This window comes from Solea solea, chromosome 10 (assembly GCF_958295425.1).
Source record: "Solea solea chromosome 10, fSolSol10.1, whole genome shotgun sequence".
Lineage (NCBI taxonomy): Eukaryota > Metazoa > Chordata > Actinopteri > Pleuronectiformes > Soleidae > Solea > Solea solea.
In genome coordinates this window covers 1,125,164-1,147,740 of record NC_081143.1, presented here as the reverse complement: position 1 = coordinate 1,147,740, position 22,577 = coordinate 1,125,164, and the positions used below count along the sequence as shown (strand labels likewise).

The 22,577-nt window shown below is 41.0% G+C and overlaps 4 protein-coding genes across 8 annotated transcripts in view; all 4 read right to left on the bottom strand.

Moving 5' to 3' along the window:
• Window positions 1-885: 885 nt before the first annotated feature.
• Window positions 886-5,110, bottom strand: commd1 (copper metabolism (Murr1) domain containing 1). 2 transcript variants are annotated; one of them, XM_058640053.1, is made up of 3 exons: window positions 4,897-5,110; window positions 1,962-2,252; window positions 886-1,230 (listed from the first exon to the last, which is right to left on the bottom strand). In XM_058640053.1, the coding sequence occupies exons 1-3, from the start codon at window positions 5,068-5,070 to the stop codon at window positions 1,123-1,125; spliced, it is 573 nt and encodes a 190-aa protein (XP_058496036.1). In that variant the 5' UTR covers window positions 5,071-5,110; the 3' UTR covers window positions 886-1,122. The 2 variants fall into 2 exon arrangements, with proteins under 2 accessions (XP_058496036.1, XP_058496037.1); XM_058640054.1 differs by lacking the exon at window positions 4,897-5,110 and adding an exon at window positions 4,424-4,838.
• A 2,257-nt stretch (window positions 5,111-7,367) lies between these two features.
• Window positions 7,368-11,381, bottom strand: LOC131466647 (uncharacterized). Of its 3 annotated transcripts, none has more exons than XM_058640043.1 (2): window positions 11,322-11,381; window positions 7,368-9,313 (listed from the first exon to the last, which is right to left on the bottom strand). In XM_058640043.1, the coding sequence occupies exon 2, from the start codon at window positions 9,299-9,301 to the stop codon at window positions 8,183-8,185; it is 1,119 nt and encodes a 372-aa protein (XP_058496026.1). In that variant the 5' UTR covers window positions 9,302-9,313; window positions 11,322-11,381; the 3' UTR covers window positions 7,368-8,182. The 3 variants fall into 3 exon arrangements, with proteins under 3 accessions (XP_058496026.1, XP_058496025.1, XP_058496024.1); XM_058640042.1 differs by lacking the exon at window positions 11,322-11,381 and adding an exon at window positions 10,618-10,701; XM_058640041.1 differs by lacking the exon at window positions 11,322-11,381 and adding an exon at window positions 10,613-10,688.
• Window positions 11,382-12,967: 1,586 nt separating this feature from the next.
• Window positions 12,968-17,719, bottom strand: LOC131466699 (spidroin-1-like). The gene is made up of 3 exons (XM_058640128.1): window positions 17,687-17,719; window positions 14,963-15,084; window positions 12,968-14,387 (listed from the first exon to the last, which is right to left on the bottom strand). Exons 2-3 carry the CDS (start codon window positions 15,082-15,084, stop codon window positions 12,968-12,970), a joined length of 1,542 nt encoding a protein of 513 aa, XP_058496111.1. The 5' UTR covers window positions 17,687-17,719.
• A 1,751-nt stretch (window positions 17,720-19,470) lies between these two features.
• The window catches only part of usp34 (ubiquitin specific peptidase 34), a 63,847-nt gene continuing 60,740 nt past the window's right edge, over window positions 19,471-22,577 (bottom strand). For both annotated transcript variants that reach the window (XM_058640017.1, XM_058640016.1), the window contains exons 76-78: window positions 21,715-21,855; window positions 21,430-21,580; window positions 19,471-21,350 (exon numbers count right to left, since the gene is read on the bottom strand). In XM_058640017.1, coding sequence (XP_058496000.1) covers window positions 20,611-21,350; window positions 21,430-21,580; window positions 21,715-21,855 — 1,032 coding nt within the window. In that variant the 3' untranslated portion in view covers window positions 19,471-20,610. The remainder of the gene's footprint in view (window positions 21,351-21,429; window positions 21,581-21,714; window positions 21,856-22,577) is intronic.

Here is a 22,577-nt window from a genome sequence, read left to right as displayed (position 1 = left end):
ATTAGGTTTCATTGTACTTTGACTCGGTGTAATTGTACTTTGACTCTGTGTCATTGTACTTTGACTCAGTGTAATTGTACTTTGACTCTGTGTAATTGTACTTTGACTTTGTGTAGTGGCACTTTGTCTCAGTGTAACTGTACTTTGGCTCTGTGTTATTGTACTTTGATTGTACTTTGACTCGGTGTAATTGTACTTTGACTTGGTGTAATTGTACTTTGACTCGGTGTAATTGTACTTTGACTAGGTGTACTTGTACTTTGACTAGTTGTCAATGTACTTTGACTAGGTGTACCTGTACTATGACTAGGTGTAATTGTACTTTGACTTGGTGTAATTGTACTATGATTAGGTTTCATTGTACTTTGACTCGGTGTAATTGTACTTTGACTCGGTGTACCTGTACTTTCACGTCATGCAATTGTATTGTTAGTGTACTGGTGATTTATTACTCATTGACATGATTGTGTTTTGCATCAGAGCAAATAAATATACGTTGACCTAATAATAACATTGTAATGAGACTTCTTGCATTTTCATTTACTTTGCCTTAAAGGGACATTTTGGATTTTTTGAACATTAACTTGTGTGACAGACTCCAGGAGTGGAGCGGGTGCAACCACTTGAAAAAAGCAGGTCAGATGTTGACTCTCGTGGCCCCTCGCTCATTCAGTCGTTCCTTCTTCCTCTGACGACGGTTTTCTTTGCTTCTTTTTCCTCGGCTCTGACGATGAAAGTCTAAAATAACGTTATCACTGCCTTGATATTATAGCCGGTACTAGGACTCAAGGCTGGTTTTCCGCTAACAGACAGTAGGGGGCAGTGGAGACAATCTCCCCCGCAACAAGACACAATAACCATCACAATGAATCTGAAGCTGTTGAATTAGGGTAAAAATCCTGCATAGTTGGGCTTTAATTGCATCAAACCACTTTCTAATCAGATCACTAACACAACCACACATCCTGAACTATCCCTTTAACAGTTCACATAAAACGAATCCTTGGTCCGTGAGCAGGTGCGACCCGTCAGGATCAGGATCAGTGCGTCTAAATAAAGCCGCTTAACAGAATCATGAAATGCATGTGTTTTCAGAGTCTTTGTGAGTCAGCGATTCTCCGCTCAGGTCTGCTGGATGATCCTGTCCATGCTCTCCTGGATGTCGGCCATCTTCTTCAGAACCCGGTTGACTCGGGCTTCATCAAACTCCAGACACACAAACTCCGAGTCCTGAGGGAGGAAACATCGAGAGAACACGTTTTAGTGTTTGTCCAGATTCCCATTCAGAAAAGGAGAAAAGGCACGTCATCGGTCACTTCCCATACACAATCACCCGTTCTCACACACACATACAAACATAGAGAGGGGCGGGCGGGGTAGCAAACCCGGGGATCCCTGAACCGGCACCGCATTGCTGCCTCTTTATGCAACCGCACCCTGAGATTCCTCAGTCATTGGAATTTTAAGTAGATTTTAGAATTATAAGTTTGGAACTACAAGTAGTATTTAGTCTTTTTAACCTTGATCTACAGTTGGACATTGTTGCTTCGTCGCGGTCATGACTCTTCAGTGACGACACTCTCTGACCAATCAGAGGTCGGCAGTCTGATGATGTCACATTTAAGTATCGGCTCAGCTGAACCTCGTAAGAGCAGGAAGTAAAAAAAAAAACCAATTACAATAAAAACCAGTTGAGCCGAGTCGAGTCGTGCTGCAACCGTATAATGGAAAAGCACTAAAATACACATGACCAGGAGAAGGGAAAGGATTGTCAGCGGTGAATATGTACTATATGAATATGAATATGTGAAACAGTAGGGGGCGCTCCCTAGAGAGTGACCAGACTTGCAAAGTTACACTCTATACTGAAAATGTAAATGAATTAAACTGATTATCATTGACGCACACAGGCAGGTTTAACATGTGCAGGAAGAAGAAGGAAGAGGTGAGCGAGGTCTTACCTGTCCAGTCCGGCCCACTTCCAGCTCAACCAGGGCGACCGGGCCGCTGTGGGCGGCGACACCCTGGCTGTCTGCGGCCTGCAGGTCCACCCTCCAGGAAATGCCCCTGAGTCCAGGCTCCCAGCGGCTTTGAGCCAGCACGCTCTCCCGTACACGAACACGCTGGCTCTTCCAGAAGCGAGAGAGGGCGGCGGCCTGTTCGGCGCTCACCCCGCCGCTGCCCTGCTTCCTGGTCTGAGCAGTCAGGAAAGCCTCCAGCTGGGCGTGGTCCATGTCTGCAGAGGCCATGGACTGAAAAGGAGGAGGAAGAGATTTAGCAAAAATGTTCTGCAAACATCAAGTCCCAACATTTCAGGTCACTGAGAAAATGTTCATTTTTGGTAGATTTTCATTGACTGTGTTCAGCTCCTACAGTCATGCTAAAATACACTGTGTATAAACAAGTGTTACACAGACCGTTAAGCAGCAAAAAAAGTCCCCATTCAAACTGTACTTTGTGATCTCACTTCCATTACAACATAAAACATGCATTATATTATATCTGGGTGTCCAGCTGGGCTTCTACATTGGAATTGATCATTTTTACTACTCTCCACCAGTTGGCATTGTTTTTGGACATTTTCACCACAAAAAAACATGCCATTTCCACTAGATGGCACTGTCACAAGTGTTGTTGCTAATCTTTGACAAATTGCAGGCTGTAATAAGTAGACACCAAGGTTATTATAGTTAACGAAAAGTAAAATTGAAAAAAAAATTGTCAACGGAAACAAAAATAAAAAGTCGAGTTTAAAATAACAGTAACTAACTGAAACTGAATTGCGTGTTTATAAAACTAACTAAAATTGTGGTGAAAATGTGCTTAGTTTTCATCTTTGTGAATTATCATTTAACCATTTTTACGAAACATGAAACACTTTTACGAATCCCCAAAAAATGAACAAAAGACACGATTCTGACGGAAAGGTAACACATTTTCAAAAACAAATTTACAAGACGTGAAACTTGAACCAATTGACACAGTCAATCAGCCAATCTTATGTAGCACCTTGTCCTTTTCAACCTGGCTTTCAAAATAAGAGCCAATGACTTTGTCTTCTTATGACTTCTTTTATCAAACTGTATTAGTTAATTCTATACAGACTGGCTCCTTGACTTCCTGACTGGCAGACCCCAGACTGTCAGGATTGGCAATAAAACATCAGCCAGCATTATCACAAACATTGGCACTCCACAAGGATGTGTCCTCAGCCCCATCCTCTACACCCTGTTCACACATGACTGTGTCGCCTCCCATAAAGACAACATCATCCTGAAGTTTGCTGACGACACTGCAGTGATAGGATGCATCACTGCGGCGGACGAAGCGGCCTACAGGACGGAGGTGGACAGTCTGGTTTCTTGGTGCGAGGACAACAACCTCACCCTAAACACAGACAAGACGAAGGAGATGATAGTGGACATGAGGAAGGAGAGGAGACCTCACCAACCACTGTTTATCCGGGATCTTGAAGTGGAACGGGTGAGCAGCTTTAAGTACCTCGGGGTCCACATCACTGAGGACTTCACATGGACCACCAACACAACACAGCTGCTCAAGAAAGCACAGCAACGGTTGTATTTTCTGAGGAGGCTGAGGAAGTTTGGCATGTCGACAAAGATCCTCAGCAACTTCTACAGCTGTGTCGTGGAGAGCAGTCTGACCAACTGCATCAGCGCGTGGTACGGCAGCACTACAGCCATGGACCGCAAACGCCTGCAGAGAGTGGTAAAGACAGCTGAGAGGATCACCAGGTCCCCACTGCCCTCACTGCACAGCATCTACCACCGCAGAGTCCACAGGAGAGCTGCCACCATCATCAAAGACAGCACCCACCCACAACATGGACTGTTTACACTCCTGCCCTCAGGACGGAGGTACAGGAGTGCCAAATGCAGGACAACCCGTCTAAAGAACTCTTTTTACCCCACTGCCATCAGAATCCTCAACAGCTGAACGGGACTACAATAATCCTGTCACCTGGTTACACTGTCACTTTAATCTGTTACCGTCACTTTAAAACCTGAAACATTGTCACTTTAAATCTGTGTGTCACTTTAAATCTGTGTTCACTTTATGTACAGTTCATATTTTTACACTTATTTTATGCATATATGTTATTTTAGTCTCTTGTAATATTTATATTTTTCTTATGTATATTTATACTTTTTTTACAAAAGCATCTCTTTTTTACTTTTTTACTTTTTACTTTATGCTGGTGTTTTTTGAGTGGACAGCAAAGTAAGAATTTCATTGTACAGGGAAACGTGTTTCTTTACTGTGCATATGACAATAAACACTTTGAATCTTGAATAAAATAATATAAACGTTTGAATGTCATTCCACAAGCCTTGTCTTGGCAGTTTGTTTGTTAAATATTATGTGTCTTACTTTCAAAAAATAAATACATTTGACCACTCACCTTTGGGTCCCTTGCAGCATTTGGTACATTCCCTTTCCGTAAGACTGTGGCTTTTGAAAATTAGTTTCATGTTTTGTAATCATGGTTTGCACTTCCAGGCCACCGTATTAGTTACACACTATATCAGTACACACTGGCCGTGTATTACACACCTCGTTTAGTTCACCAGGTGCTTCATTTTGCTTAACTACTACAAAACCTGAATTTGTCATTTTATTTTATTTCTTTCACCAATTCTAAAACAATCTGATGCTATCATCACTCGATGTGTATTAAAGACGATCGATCTAAACTATCACAGAGTAGAGGCACATCAAAAACACTTAATTATACTAAATATGTTTCTATTCAATCAAAAAATGTGTCCCTTTTTGTTGTTTTGATCCAGGAAAAACCGCGACTCCCTCGCTAGCTTCTGAATGTTTACGTTCTGGTCTTGCCCGGACCAATATGGCGGCGTTTCCGTTCCTCACCCTGAGGAGGCCCTTCATCCTGTCGTGCAGCGCCGTGAACTCGCCCAGTGGCAGCTCGGGGAACAGCTCGGCTTTCAGCAGCTGCTCCGTGACGTCGCTCTTCTGGTAAAAGACGCTTTGAGAGATTCCGTTCAACAAACCGCTCAGACGCTTCGCTGCCTCCGCGTCCGCCATGTTCACTCGTCAGAGCGGTCACGTGAGTCAGGGAGGCGAGGCGGGAAGGCTCGCGTCACGTGGGTTCCGGCTGCGCACGGCACCGTGGGAGTTGTAGTGTGATTCTCTGTTGAGGGACTGTTGTGCAGTCTTGTATAAAAGTATCTTCAAGGGAATACTCGAGTAAAAGTACGTAGAAAAGTAAGTATGTGACCGGAAAATGACTTTGGTGGAAGTTGAAGTCACTTTTTATAAAAGTCTTAAAGTATATGAAAAATATATATAAGTATATTTACTGTATCAAAAAGTCATTTTATTAGCGGTAGCCTAAGACTACTACATAGTCATACATGTGCTAGTTTACATGTGTCCTTAAGCAAAAACACTTGCTCACCCCGTGTTGCAGTGTGTGAATGGGTGAAAACTGTAGATTAAAGCAGCTCATCAACACTAGAAAAGCTCTATATAAATACAGACCATAATACCAACTCTTCGTCTTCTGATTTTGTTTGGTAGCAATGAGTAACAAAGAGAATCAGACGAAATGTAGTGGAGTAAAAGTAAAAGTTGCTAGAAATATAAATACCGTAGTAAAGTATAGTTACATGTATTTTGTACAGCAACAAAGAAAAAAAAATATAATAATAACAAAATACAAAACAGTATTCACATTTTTTTTTGTTAAAGGAATAGATGGTTCTCTGTGGCTCTGTGTCAGCCTGGCTACAGTGCTGAAAACAAACTTGTGATTATTCTTATTTTCTTCAATTAAAGAAGAATAATAGGCAGCTCTAGCTTTATGTAAGCTACAAAACCATCTTTCCAAGCTATATGAAATCCCTCTAGGTTACTGGAACGCCATTTTCTTTCTAATCTACGTAACGCCTGTTTAAGAGCACGAGTATTGGAGTTAAACCATGGTGCTCGTCTCATCTGAGTCACCAATAATAAATCAATCAAATAAATACACACATTTAGCAAAAGTCACAGTTTAGTATGTCGTCCAAAATCAGACAAAGTCATGGTTGAGTGTGTGGGTGTGATCCTAACGTCACATACTCTGTTCAGATCCAGAAAAAGAATCACAAAAATCTCAAAACAAACTCTTCTCTTGCCCACAACTTCCAACCTACACAAACAATTCTAAATACTTCGCTGCAGAATTTTCTAGTTTGATCTTGTTATTTTTTCCAGCTCAGCTCCTACAGTCAGGCTACAAGCAAGTGTTACACTCAGACTGTTAAGCATCAAAGATGTCCAATTGAAACCCATTCAAACTGCAATTTTTGAGTAATTTACTTTCTTCTGTTTTTCAGAGTAATTCTTTTTCATGGTTGGTTTTTCTGAGTATTGTTTTTCCTGTTGTTTGTGCTAGTTTAGAGCGCATTTAAACAATAAATGCAATAAACGTTTGATTTATAACAACATGGACGGCTTGTTTAGCTTAATCAAGTTTACTTTGATCTGGGTTTAAGACACTGGGAGATAGTCCTGTCCTTAAGTCACATCGATGGTATTGCCATTTGTCGACTTTACGCAGGCACCTGAGAACTTTGCGGTTGTTCAGAAGGAAAGCTCATTCAGATCTCTGAGACATAGCGATATTTCTCCATGATCAGTTGGACAGATATGGCATGCTCCACGGATACAAGATGATGCATTTGAAATGCATTCAGGCATCTGGCTATGTGGACGAGAACAGACGATCCGGAGACTGCGGAAAATATGGGAGTCACTTGCAGGTTGGAGGTTCTCGGGAGAGTTCTCGATAATTCAGGAAAAAATTACTCCGAAAAACAGGAGGGAAAAAAAATTAGCACAAAAAACAGGAAGAAAATGACTCGGAAAAACATTAGACAGAAAAACAGGAAAAACTAATTATTCAAAAAACAAACCAAAAAATGAATTACTCAGAAAAACCGGAGTTGTTTGTTTTTTTTCTTCAAATGAATGCAATGCGCTTCCGTACTGTCACAAGTGTTGCTGCGAATCTTTGACATATTGGTGGCTGTAATAAGTTTGTAATAACTTTTTCATAGTATCTTTCATTGTATTTTTTGATTCTATAAAATACTGCAAAATACAGGTTTCAATGTCATTCCACAACTGTCGTAGTACATTAGCGGTGGCAGGAAGTAGTAACAAATCAGGTTGTGACGTGTCATGTGTGCGACGATGTGTTACTGTGAAACAAATGTGACAGAAGTGCCATTTCAGTGACATTAACAGTGGCGCAGCCATCTTGAAATCCCATGTTGAGGTTGAGGTTGTGTGTTGAGTGTCAGTTGTGCGTTCCTGTGTGAGAAAAACACACTGACTTGCTTTGGTGAATGTTTATTTATTTTAGGCAAGGAAGATCAATGCAGTGAAAATAGAATCACAATGAGTTACACTCCAATTATTAACATTGAGTAAAATGCAATTATGTTCAGTGTGTGTACTTTTACTTTGAGGTAAAACACAATTATGCTGAGTGAACGTACAAATAAAATGAGACAAAGTACAATTTCACTGAGAAACGGTGCAATTACCTTCATTTAAAATACAACAATAACAGTAAGTCTGGTACAAAGTGATTTGTTGATCAAGTTAAGAAGAATAAAAATGTACTCATGTTGAGTTTCACGACGATTCATGTTGGGATTAGATGACACAAATTCAGGCTGATTTTCAAGCAATTTGGTCGTGACAGTTTACAGTTTCTGACCCTACTCACACGAGTAGATGGACCTTTTACCACAGGATATACCACTACCAAAAGTAGGAGGGGTAAAGCAGTTTACACACCGCCGTCACTACAACAGAAACCCGGAGACCAGAGCCTCTGTGTCGGACACGGTAAACAACGAGCCACTGATGTGTTTTAAGTCCACTTGGAGCCGAAATCTGCGGCTAACAGCTGAGCGGCTAACAGCTGGTGCCGCTAAAAACTGGCACCAAAACAGGCATCACGTCACCAGCTCAACTTTTATTTTGTAGTAACAATTAACAAAGATGGTTAAGGGAAATGTACTGGAGTAAAAGTACACATTTTACTTCAGAGACAAGCGGTACGTGAATCGTTGGACCCCTCTCGCTTGATGTCCTGTGGTAAAATGACACGACTAATCCTGACGAGGGCTGAAGAGTGACGCTAGTGTTTCCGTCGCCTACAACACCTTTGGTTGCTGTATGAGGTGGGGGCTGCTTCGTCCTTTACCTGGACGTGAACACTGGCCTGCTTCTCTAAACTTAGTTTGAAGGCCAGTCGCATGTACTCGGCTGACGTGTCCACAGGGACGACGATATGTGACACAGTCGTGCTTTCACCTGCACTGCGTTGCTTGTTCATCTGAACTTGCAGGTTGTAACAACGCTGATTATTCATTTTACACAGTCCCTGGTTATCAATGCGGAAATTAGCCGAACGAATCAAGTTGGACCTGGATTGGTCATTCAATCTCTGATTGTCCCATTTGTTAATTAAGTCTAGTGCTTCATTGCATAACTTTTTGTTGACGCTGGCAATGTTATTTCGTTCCCTATTTTCTAGGAAGTAGGTCACTCTCCTCTTGCCTTCTTCATCATCATCATCATCATCATCCCTCCTGGTACAGAGCACACTTGGATTATTGGTTTGCCGTTTTCTACGGAATGAGTCGGTGTAGCTGCACTCTCCGGGACTGATAATTCCACAATAATCCCAGTCGTCGTGGTATGAAGTGTAGCACCAGCTATAACTGTAGCTATTGGTTCCACAGCTGTGACCCTGGCGGCAAGACTCACCTCTGTAGGTGTAGTCTGGTAGAGGTGAGCAGTAATCCCAGCTCTTCTCAGTGTGACACCAGAAGTAATCTCCCGATTCATGGTACTGGCAGTCGTCAATGCACTTTTCTATATACCTGGTGTTATGAGTCAGTGCTTTTGGCTTCACTGGTGCACATGTGTTCCAATGTCCTGTGGACAATTTGCACGAGTAACCATCCGAATACTGAGCACAGGTGCTTTGACACTTGTTGCCTTCGTAGTCGATGTTCTCTCCTGGGGAGCAGTAGCCCCATCCATCTTGGGTGTAGCACCAGTAGTAGGAGTAACCATGCGTATCACAGCGGCCAGAACACGGCGAATCAAAGATGGAGACTAAATGATTTGCCGGACATTCATCAAAGCATTGATTCAGTTGAAAGACAGATGCTGTGGTGGTGGTTGGCCACAAAGAGAAGTAGACGATGAAAGTGAGCAACAGGGACGAGGATCTTCTTTGATCGGCCATTTCAGCTCAGTGCTGTAGAAACGGGAGAAGAAGCTCTTTAACATCACAGCTCATGTTAATGACAGTGAAGGTGCAGAGGTAGCAGAGGTGAGTAGAGGTAACAAAAATGGGGGATTTTAAATACCCGGGGTCAAACTTTTAAAGCAACGCACGGTGAACAAGAGAGGTGAAGAAACCTTTGATGTGTCGAGTACGACAAACGCGCTCGGACGAGTTCGCTCATTTGCAAATTCATCTTCCACCCAAGTTACGGGAAGTTCGCTGGAACTCAATTTTGCCTCTGTTGTCACCTTAGGGGGCGCTGTAGAGACCTTGGGCAACGCACGGGTCCGGGAACTATGCCAATCTCGCATTTTCCCAAGACTTGTCCTCCATGCAAAGTTTAAAGAGTTTTTATGCACGTTAACGCCCTCGAAAATGACCGTAAACCCATGGACCGAATAATAATCAGAAGGATAACGATAGGCTCCTCCCACCGGGAGCCGTTTAAGCCCGTGTCAATCGTGGCTCAGGCCCTTAACCAGCCACTGTAGTTATATTATTATTAGGTCATATAATAGCCATCAGGTCACATGACCCGGAAGCTATTGAGCTAAAATGCTAACATTTACATGAAAACAATAAATAAAAATGTCTAAAACAAAATTCTAGATAAAAAGGAAAATGAAAAGATTCACTACATAAATGTATATATTTGCAGGTGTTTACATTCTTTTTAATTTAAGATATAAAGCCTATATTGTTTAAAAAGGGTCTTAATATACCAGACACGTGTATGTATGTGTTTATTGTATTACATGTTTGCATCTAATCATTAAATAAGTTTGTATGTTTAACTCTGAGCGTTAAAAAAAAACTCCATGAAGCTCAGGAGAGGGAACTCCAAAAAAGTGTGATGTTGCCTAAATGACTGAGTTAATGATTAATAATGAACTCATGATTAGGTAATCATAACCTAGTCCTTATTTAACCTTTTTGTCCGGCATTGTAAAGTGTGTGCAACTATTATTAGGCCAATATTTCAGCTTTAACGTGGATTCAAGAGTCTGACAATTGTGTCGGGAACCACACGCATTTCACTTTGTGTCCACATTTTTTAAACGACACTTTATAAATGAAACAAACAAAAATCTAAATACACAAATTGCAAATAAAATATCGATTTAATCATTGAAAATCATTGAATTTTACGCGACTATTATACGGCTTTGAAAAGTGAATCATCATGAAGCCTCGCTCAAGTGGATTATTTCATTAATGTATGTTTTTTTTGCAATTTCGTATTTTAAGTAACAATATTTAAAAAACAACCTTACGTCGTCTCTCGAGTCCTGACGCGAGTTATTCGACTGACGGCGATTCTCTAAACATAAGTGCGATGACGTTTGGGCCTAAACGAGACTTTGACCTGAAGGCGTCACAAACAGAGTCCACAGTCCTTTTATTCCACTTTCAGCTTCAGGTCAAAGTTATTGCCAGCACATGTGAACTCTTTCCATAATTTAACCCTCAGATCTGATTCAGTTTAAAACAGTGCAAATAATATTCAGAGCAAGAAAATAACTTACTTCCAAATACAGTAAAGACATTGTTCATATGTAATTTAAAAACAAATCTGGTGTATTTACACACATCTGATGTCAAAGAAACATATTTAACAGTCGTAGAACTAATAGTAGTAGAATTTAGTGACTTAGTTTATTAGTTTTGTGATGATTGGTTTTGGTGGAGCCTCCCGTTGATATTATTCTTGTAAATATTTCATGTAATACTGGAGTAAATGTGACGTGTCTCAGACTGAGAGACAAACAATTTTCCTTAAATGTTATTAACCTGGAATATGATTTTAATTCGACAGAAATAAGACGTTAATTCTACAACAGTTTAACAATAATGAAATGATATCGATGACATTGATGCACATTAAAGATAAAAAAACAGAGTCAAATCATTTGTCATGTGATGAGCGACGACGTCTACAACACGTTAGTTCCTCGTTGACCTCGACACGAACACCGACCTGGTCCTCCAGCCGCATGTACTCGGCTGACGTGTCCACAGGGACCACGGTCAGTGCCACGCCGTGGAACGCTGATTATTCACGTCACACGGTCCCTGGTTATCAGTGTGGAAATTAGCCCAGCGAATCAAGTTCAAGCCGAGACATTTGTTGCCTTTGTAATCAATATTCTGTGCCGGGGAGCAGGAGTCCCATCCTTTTGTGGACTACGAGTAACCACGCCTATCACGGCACACGGTAGGTGGAGGGGAAATACTTTGCTGGACAAGGAAGCTGAAAAAGTCACATGATCCTGTCGTGAGGATGACAGCTGCAGCAGTGACACTGTTGTCCTGAGGGTCACTCAAACAAACCAATATTTGACGAGAGACATTTCCAGTCAGACTCGTTGCCTCTGCTCGAAAGTCACATGAAAATGAAAACAAACACACACACACACACACACACACACCCACAGGTTTGTTAAGCTATTCTTCTCAGGACTTCCTGCATTGAGTTCCATTCATTTTCTTTACAATGAAAACATCTCCACCCTAATAAAATTAATGTGGAGCTGCAACAAACCTATTTGACCCTTGAAATTAAGATAATGTCTAATTTAAAGTTGTTTTTTAATACATATATTCTATATTTAAAGAACTATTCATGAAATGTAAGATCTACATTAAGAAACTGTTGATTTCATTGCTGTTTATACCTAACCTCTTATATAAAGTGCAGAAAACCTGCCTGGCAACAGTATGTGGATCCAAAGGACAGGATTTCACTTTAATGGAGTTTTTTTTATATCGCATTTGACGTAGACATTGGATTTGACGCAGAAAATATCAAGACTTTTTAAGACTTTTATTTACGCTCTGGTCTCTACAAAAATGTGTCAGTCAGTCATCATCTACCGCTTTATCCTCCACCAGAGGGTCGCGGGGGGTGCTGTGCCAATCTCAGCTACATCGTGCGATAGGCGGGGTACACCCTGGACAGTTGGCCAGTCCATCGCAGGGCCACACACAGATAGAGACAAACAACCATTCACTCTCACACTCACTCCTATGGTCAATTTGGAGTGTCCAATTTACCTATCCCCACATTGCATGTTTTTGGACTGTGGGAGGAAGCCGGAGAGAACCCGGAGAGAACCCACGCACACACGGGGAGAACATGCAAACTCCATGCAGAAAGGCCCTTGTTCCAACCGGGGCTCGAACCCGGGTCTTCTCGCTGCAAGGCGAGAGTGCTAACCACTACCCCACCGTGTGGCCCGGGAAACATTGTAATAAAATAAAATGAAAAGGACACTGAGTGAATGCTGAGCCAAGCTTTAATCAGAGAGAAGAAGAAGAAGAAGAAGAAGAAGAAGAAATGTCACCAACATATATCTCACTGTGACTTTACCAACAGGAAACTGAAGATTCTCTCACACACCAAAGCCGCTGGTCTGCTGCTGCCTCGTGTGGTCACTTTGAGTCACTCATTTAAACCCAATGGATCAACAACTGGTGCGTGTGAGATGTTGGAATGTTTAACTGTGTAATAATACGCTGATGACGTTCAGCTTCATGAAACCACTGCTGTGCATCACTACACATGCTGCACAACTGCGTCTGAACAAAGGTGCATTTGTTTCGTCCACCTGGACCACTTCACCTCTAACCACCACCTCTACCTCTGCGACTCTTATGCCGACTGCTTTTTTGCACACGCTTGTTCCCTCCTCTCTTTATCATTCCTTTCCCTCCTCTACCTTTCCCTCCTCTACCTTTCCCTCCTCTCACTCCTTTCTCTCCTCTCACTCCTTTCCCTCCTCTCACTCCTTTCCCTCCTCTCACTCCTTTCCCTCCTCTACCTTTCCCTCCTCTCACTCCTTTCCCTCCTCTACCTTTCCCTCCTCTCACTCCTTTCTCTCCTCTCACTCCTTTCCCTCCTCTACCTTTCCCTCCTCTACCTTTCTCTCCTCTCACTCCTTTCCCTCCTCTACCTTTCCCTCCTCTACCTTTCTCTCCTCTCACTCCTTTCCCTCCTCTACCTTTCTCTCCTCTCACTCCTTTCCCTCCTCTACCTTTCTCTCCTCTCACTCCTTTCCCTCCCCTACCTTTCCCTCCTCTACCTTTCTCTCCTCTCACTCCTTTCCCTCCTCTACCTTTCTCTCCTCTCACTCCTTTTCCTCTGCTCACTCCTTTTCCTCGTCCACTTGCTCTTACTTCGCCAACATCGTTCCCGCGATCAATTTGGTCTCCTTGTGTTTCACTATCAGAGGAGCCATTTTGTGGTGAAAGGGAACAGATGCCAGAATCTGAGTCATCATTTCCACCAATGCTCCTTTTGGCTCGACGACCGATTCTTCTGCAAGGGAACCCTCCTCCTCCTCTCCTGCCACTGTCCTGACCTCTACCTGACGAAGGGTAGCTATTGTCCTGAGTTAAACCCTGAGTTAAACCCTGAGTTAAACCCTGAGTTAAACCCTGAGTTAAACCCTGAGTTAAACCCTGAGTTAAACCCTGAGTTTGGTGTGAAACACAATAAGGAGTGATGTGTTGATTGTCACTAAAGCAGCTGACGCACTCTTGTCCGTCACAGCGGAACACGCTGTCTCGTCCGACGGCCTCCCCGAGCGCCCTCAGGGCTCCTTCGCGTTGATCCTGAGTGTTGGTGTAATCACCTTTTGGTTTGAATATTTTAGAAAACACAAATGCGTGGTGTGGCCACTGCTGAAGGAGCCCGACCTTCTGCAGGATGTTCTCCCTGTGTCCCTGGAGTGTACATTTTTCGACACACGGGGAGGCAAAGACGTAGAAAAGCAACAGGTCGTTGTCGTTGAGACTTTGGGTGAAATGAGTGAGTTCGGACGCCACGCGAGCCTCTGCGTGATCAGATCCTGACTCACGGGGCAGAACCTTGGCTGCCACCACCCTGCTGCCAACGTACACCTCGCCATTGTTGATTTTGTTCTTCACGTTGTTGGCAGGATCACTCTCAAAGACTGGCTGAAGGATTTGGTTAATGTTCTGGTTCTGGTTCTGGTTCTCGGGGACACTCGCGGCCAAACTGAACATTCCGTTCACTCTATATCTGCAGCACAGAAATACAGTCTTTTACATTTTCCATGCAGATACACGAGCAGTTCAGTATTTGTACTGATATAACGGTGACGTTGCTACGACATGGAAGTAATTACTATGACATGAAAGTTGCCTGCAGTGACAGTGGAATGTGCTCACTGTGAGACCAACAGGGAACTCACTCTCCCACACACACACACACACACACACACACACAGTCACACACTCTCCCACACACACACACACAAAGTCACACACTCCCACACACACACTCTCCCACACACACACACACACAGTCACACACTCTCCCACACACACACACACACTCTCTCACACACACACAGTCACACACACACACACACACAGACAGAGGAGTTGTTGATCCTCTGCTGCCTCCATCACTAAGTTCTGACCTCAGTGACACAAAGTGACCACACGAGGCAGCAGAGGACCAGCAGCTAAAATCACTGATTTTCTCTGTGGTTGACACACTTGAGTTTCCTGTTGGAAAAGTCTGTCTCACAGTGAGATAAAGACGTGAACGTGTTCTTAAATACAAAAATATAATAATATAAAAGTACTCACTGCCTCAACAGGCCGCTTACGATCTGTGAAAGTCTTTGTGGATCCACAGCATCTGCTCTGGCTTCAGTGGACAGGAAGAAGACGACGAGCGTCACAGTCGTCCAACGCAACAGAGCAGCCATCTGAAAATACACACACACACACACACACACACACACAGTGCTTGTTGTAGTTTTAATAAGTAGTTTTAGTAGAATTTTTTTTAGAAGTAGTTTTGGTAGTTTCAGTGGCAGTTATTTTTAGTTTTTTATGTAGTAGTTTTGTAGTTTTTTATTGGTAGGTATGGTAGTAGCAGTAGTTTCTGTAGCACTTATTTTGTAAGTAGTAGTTATTGGTAGTAGTATTGTAGTAGTCATTTTATAGTTGTTGTTTATGTAGCATTTTTATTTGTAGTTTTATTAGTAGTTTCTGTAGTAGTTTTAGTAGTATTTTTGTTTTTGGTAGTATTTTAAGTCGTAGTTGTTTTAGTCGCAGTTTTTGTAGTCATAGTTTGGGTTTACATAATTCTTTACTCCACTGTGGTCAGGTTCTCCTCTTCACACCTTATATAAACTGTACAGTTTATATAAGGTATATAATGTACAGTTTATACATATATACATTATGTATAAACTCTGAATTTCCTTACAGGGAGTTTAACTGTCGCCAGTTTTAGACCTCTGTCCTCAAGATTTTGATATTAAGATACAATATTTATACAGCAATATACTGTGGATTTACAATTAAAAAAGAAACTTTGACAAATCGTTGTGAAGTTACACAGAAACTGTGAAGCTCAACTGGAACCAGAAAACTACAGTATAAGTATAAAAGGAAAAAAGAAAATGGTTGACAAAATAATAATAAAAAAACACTAAAATACTAAATTATATTTTATATGTAGTTATATGAAGAAAACTTGCTTACTTTGCTTTGAATGAACGTAATTAATTAAGTATTTCTAACACAGTTTACAGTAAAATATAGCAAGTGTGGAGAAAAAACCTGGAGAAATTTAGTAAAATACAGTATTTATGCAGTAAAATACTGCACTTTAATGTAATAATTGTAAAGTTACAGTAAAATATAGAATGTGTGGAGAAGAAACCTGGAGAAATTTAGTAAAATACAGTATTTATGCAGTAAAATACTGCACTTTAATGTAATAATTGTAAAGTTACAGTAAAATGTAGCAAGTGTGGAGAAAAAACCTGGAGAAATTTAGTAAAATACAGTATTTATGCAGTAAAATACTGCACTTTAATGTAATAATTGTAAAGTTACAGTAAAATATAGCAAGTGTGGAGAAGAAACCTGGAGAAATTGAGTAAAATAGAGTATTTATGCAGTAAAATACTGCACTTTAATGTAATAATTGTAAAGTTACAGTAAAATATAGCAAGTGTGGAGAAAAAACCTGGAGAAATTTAGTAAAATACAGTATTTATGCAGTAAAATACTGCACTTTAATGTAATAATTGTAAAGTTACAGTAAAATATAGCAAGTGTGGAGAAGAAACCTGGAGAAATTTAGTAAAATACAGTATTTATGCAGTAAAATACTGCACTTTAATGTAATAATTGTAAAGTTACAGTAAAATGTAGCAAGTGTGGAGAAAAAACCTGGAGAGATTTAGTAAAATACAGTATTTATGCAGTAAAATACTGCACTTTAATGTAATAATTGTAAAGTTACAGTAAAATATAGCAAGTGTGGAGAAAAAACCTGGAGAAATTGAGTAAAATAGAGTATTTATGCAGTAAAATACTGCACTTTAATGTAATAATTGTAAAGTTACAGTAAAATATAGAATGTGTGGAGAAGAAACCTGGAGAAATTTAGTAAAATACAGTATTTATGCAGTAAAATACTGCACTTTAATGTAATAATTGTAAAGTTACAGTAAAATATAGCAAGTGTGGAGAAAAAACCTGGAGAAATTTAGTAAAATACAGTATTTATGCAGTAAAATACTGCACTTTAATGTAATAATTGTAAAGTTACAGTAAAATATAGAATGTGTGGAGAAGAAACCTGGAGAAATTTAGTAAAATACAGTATTTATGCAGTAAAATACTGCACTTTAATGTAATAATTGTAAAGTTACAGTAAAATATAGCATTTGTGGAGAAAAAACCTGGAGAAATTTAAGTAAAATACAGTATTTATACAGTAAAATATTGCACTTTAATGTAATAATTGTAAAGTTACAGTAAAATATAGAATGTGTGGAGAAGAAACCTGGAGAAATTTAGTAAAATACAGCTTTTATGCAGTAAAATACTGCACTTAAATGTAATAATTGTAAAGTTACAGTAAAATATAGCATTTGTGGAGAAAAATCCTGGAGAAATTTAAGTAAAATACAGTATTTATACAGTAAAATATTGCACTTTAATGTAATAATTGTAAAGTTACAGTAAAATATAGCATGTGTGGAGAAGAAACCTGGAGAAATTTAAGTCAAATACAGTATTAATGCAGTAAAATACTGCACTTTAATGTAATAATTGTAAAGTTACAGTAAAATATAGAATGTGTGGAGAAAAAACTGGAGAAATTTAAGTAAAATACAGTATTTATACAGTAAAATATTGCTAAATCACTTGTTAGTACAATGTAGTAAAACATGTGAAGGAAAATACTGTGAAGTGAAATCATAGTAATTAACGACATAAATACAGTAAAATTATATCTATATACATATAGATATACATTTAGTAAATAGATTTTGTTAAACGAACCCTTTTCTTCTTCTCTTTGCTCTTCAAACACAGACACTGTCTTTGCTTTGAAGGTATATATATATACAGTATATATATATATATATATGTACATCCTCCTCTCGGTGTCTGATGTCACAGGAGTGACGCGTTGCCGTGGCGCCGGTCACGATGTCCTAATATGAACATATTTTATGAAAGAAAAAAGGGGGAAGAAGATGAGCTGTGTTATTTTGTTTGATTTAGGAAGTTAAAAGATCTTCAAACGTTTCACCGCCTTCAAAACACTGAAATATGTCAATTAACACAACTCGTCCCTCATAAGGTCTGTTGTAACCTTATATAAGTATATAATGTACACATCTCTATGTTAAAATGTTCAAATGTTTTTTTTTCACACACTATTAGGGGGCCCCTGGTGATTGGGTGGTGGTGGTGGGGGGGCCTAAGCAGCCGCTTAGATTGCTTATGTCTTGGGCCGGCTCTGGAGGGAAGTTTTTTAGTATTTTGAAAATACAAAGTTACAGTATTTTTTATTTTGATACATGGTGTGGCCGTTTGTCCTTTATTTTGATAAATGTGTTTACTTGTGCACTTTGCTGATTCACTGTCACACTTTCTCTTTCTCCGGCCTGAGTCTCTTCGGGGCCAGAATCTGCTGCAGCTCGCTCTGACTTGCAGATTGAAGATGGAGATAATGAAGCGCAGAGGGAAGTGTGGGGCGTCTCATTCTCTCCTTCACTTCTGCCAAATACATGAAGTGGTCCACAGCACCAACAAATACAGCTTCTAAGAACTGGGAACCATAAAACTGCACAGTCACTTCTTGTTTTTGTACAATTACACAACTTCTTTGTGTTAGTATTTGAAAGCCAGGCCTGTGTAACATATCAATATTTTACCAGATGTGATGTTAGATTTTTATTTTCTTATATCATGACAAAACGATACTAAAACTACCACCAAAAGTACCATTAAAAAACTAATACTAAAACTACCAAAAGTACTATTAAACAACTACCAAAACTACTCCTTAAACTACCAATACTACTACTAAAACTACCAAAGCTACTACTAAAACTACCAAAGCTACTACTAAAAACTACCAAAACTACCAAATAACTACCAAAACTACTACTAAAAAACTACCAAACCTACTATTAAAAAAAACCCTACTCCTTTTTTTCTTACCATATTCATAATCAAATTCAGATTCCTGTCAAATGTTTCAAGCTGTGAAAAATCATCAGGATCGTCTTGGTAGAGGAAGAGGAGGAAGAGGAGTTCTTGGAAAAACAACAAAGCCTTTGTACCAGTCGCAGCTCCAGCCGTAATAAATGTTAACAAAATGTAATAGCATATGGAAAATACTGCATATTATGTGATTTTTTTATGCTAATGTTGTGTAACTGCATGTAATTAATAAGGCATTTAAAGGGTTAATTAAAAAAAAAAAATCAACCAAAGTTAGTTGATTTTTACACAGATTATGGGCCATTTTTGCAATTAGGTGCTAAACGTGAGTAAAACAAACACCAAACATAATATTAAAATGCTAAAGAAAAACCCTAAATTTAAGAATCAGATTGGTTGTTACTTATTTTTAAACATCCACCAATTAAAAGGTAAAAAACCAAAACATTTACACAGATGGGACATTTTTGCACTTAAGGTGCTGAATGTGAGGATGTTATTAGTAATGAGTGACAGATGTCTTCCCTAATTACCACGTAAGATAAAACACTGCATATTTGATGTTTTCTGACAAATTGTGTAACTGCATTCAAACAGTGGCATTTAAAGGGTTAAATGCAAAGAGGAGATTTATTTAAACATCAAACCTCATCTTTTGAGTTTAAAAACATTTCTGCTGCTGAAGCCACAAAAAATATCAAGACATTTGTTGAATCTTCGTCGCAGGGATGGAACGACGTGAACCTGGTGAAGGAAAACGGTCAGAGCGCCACACGACTTCCACTTCATAACTCTTCTTATTAAAACTGTTTTTATTCATTTATTCTATATTAAAATAAAATCAGGAGAGAATCAGAACAGCAGAGGAAGCCGAAAAAAAAGCAAACCAAAAACAACAGATCATGGAATGTACCGTCAGTAAAGAAAATAAAAGCTCCAGCTGGTCCAACATGGCGGCTTTATTTCAACCACAGTCCAATAAAGCACCGCTTTTATATACTCATATATATATAAAGATATTTATATATATATTTATATAGTTTTCATATACACCTTCAGGCAATGAGTAGAGAAGATTCTTTACAGAATCAAGTTTCTCGTGGTTTCTTTTCTTAATTTACAGGTAAACGTCATTTCTGGATCATTAAACCACAGAGAAAAAAAATCAAGGCAACGCTTTTGTGTTTTTTCTCTTTTTCTTGTGTTTTTCTGCCTCGATCGTTAAAGTACAAAACTGGCACAGAGGACACGACATTTTCCATACACGGTAAAAACGCAATAAAATTAAATTACACACAGACGACGAGACTCGAGTCGTGTAAACCTTTCCCCGCTACAGCGAAAAAACTCAAATAAAAACAAATTCAAATCAGTATAAAACACACGCGCTCACACACACACACACACGGAAACAAACAAAAAAAACTCAACGTTCTTTCATTTTTTTGCCTCTTTAAAAAAAAAACCTGTGTGATAGCTTTTTCTGACTTTTTCTTCTTTCCGTCAAAAGAGCGAGAAGTCAGCGTTTGAGCGGCGACGACCCGAGAACAAAAGACGAGCGGCTAAAGGCGACGACATCAGCGCACAAACAGCAGCAGAAGAAGAAGAAAAACGCCGTCTTTCTTTCTTCCTTTTCTTTTTTCCTCTGAGCAGAATTCATCCTTTCACACAAGGAGAGAAAAAAAGAAGAAAGAAAGAAAAGAAGAAAGTTTCCGTTAAAGATCTCATGGTGGCTGTGTGAGGTGGTGATGTCATGAAGAGGGCGGGCCTTTAGCAGACAGTTTGGTAACTATGGCGATGGTGGCTTCCACCGTCTGGTGCAGCATGTCCAGCATGTCGGGCGGTGGGCCGGCACTCGCAAACACCTGGGAGGTGGGGGCGTGGCCACCGCATCCTTCTGGTCCCTCCCCCACCAGCCCAAGGGTGGCTGGGAAATTTGTGTCCTCTGGGAGGGGCGGAGCCACACAGCCACTGCTGGCCTTAGAGACCGCCTCCTTCTCCTCCTCCTTTGTGTCCTGTGAGGAGCCGGAAGTGGCTGCCTCGCCCCTCCTCCCCTCCCGCCGCTGCTGCTCCTCCTCCTCCTCCTCTTCTACCGTGTGTCGCGGTGGCTCAGCGTCGTCCGTCTGAACAAACCCCTCCCCCATCTCCTGCAGGAGGGAGGAGGAGGAGGAGGAGAACGAGGAGGACGAGGAGGAGGCGTCCATCTTCTCCTCTTTGGGGGAGGAGTCCAGGTTCGTTGAGGATGTGGGGGCAGGGTCAGGAGAGGGCGGGTCCTGCTCAGTGCCCGGGTCGATCAGAGAGGAGGAGTCCCGCGTCTCCGTATCGGAGGTGCTGGTGGGCGTCAGCGCCTCCTGGTGGTCAGGTTTCAGCTCGCTGCACGACGGGAGAACAGAGGAGGAGGAGGAGCAGAGCGGCGGTGCTGAGTCGGCGGGACGGTCGTCGTCGCTGCTCACTCTCCGACGTTTCACCGGCGTCGCACCTTCATCCTCAGCTGACACACACACACACACACACACACGTTAAAGAAGTCTGTGACGTCTGTGGTTACTTAGCAACAGCTGATGTTGTACCTCTGTGGTCCTTGGCCTCCAGCTCCAGAGCGTGACGCTGCTGCACACACACACGACAGCGGCCCAGCAGCTCCTGCAGGGCGGGGCAGAGGGCGGGGTCAACAGCCTGGTGAGGCTGGACGGACAGCAGCAGGACCAACCCCCTCAGGTCCTGAGAGGGAGGGGGAGAGAGCGGGAGAGTGATGTGTGTGTGGTGTGATGTGTGTGTGGTGTGATGTGTGCGTGTGTGATGTATATGTGTGTGTGTGTGTGTGTGTGTGTGTGTGTGTGTGTGTGTGTTCATACAGCGTTGAGGAGGCTGCTGGTCTTGCTCAGCTCCAGATGATGAGCAGCCAGCTCCGGCTGCAGACTGCTCTGCTCACTCAGCAGGTTCGTCACCAAAACACCAATTAGGTTTGAGCAGCTGGGACCGGACAGGACCTGGACCTACACACACACACACACACACACACACAGCCATTTTCAAACAGATAAGCTAGTTAGCTAGCTAGTCCTCTTTTTTTGTTGGTATTAAAACTACTTAAAGGGTGTGGTTGTATGAGGTATTGATACATCGTCAGTGTGCAACTCAGCTAATAATCTAGGATATGTTTAAGAACAATGTTTCACGTCTTTATCTCACTGTGACACTGAAGTTTGTAAACCACTCACTCTCCCACACCAAACCTCATAGAGAAAATCAGTGATTTTAGCTGGCGGGGACACAGGAGCTGCTGGTCCTGTGGTGCCTCGTGTGGTCACTTTGTGTCACTGAGGTCAATCTGAATGAAGGATTTCAAACACTGAATTCATGAGAACATAGTGATGGAGGCAGCAGTGGATGGTTGATCCACTCGTGATGTTAAAATCTCTGATTTTCTCTATGAGGTTTGGTGTGGGAGAGTGAGTCAGTAGAATTAGAAACTATAAGAAGATTTTGGAACTTTAAGTAGATTTTAGAATTATAGGTGAAGTCTTTTTAACTTTGATCTACAGTTGGACATTGTTGTCTTTGACGTCGTGCTCATGACTCTTCAGTGACGACACTCTCTGACCAATCAGTGACCTGCAGTCTGTCGACGTCACATTTGAACCTCATCAGAGCAGGGACTAAGAAACAAAACACCAGCTAACAGGAACTAGTTGTGAAAAAGCGCCATTAACCGACA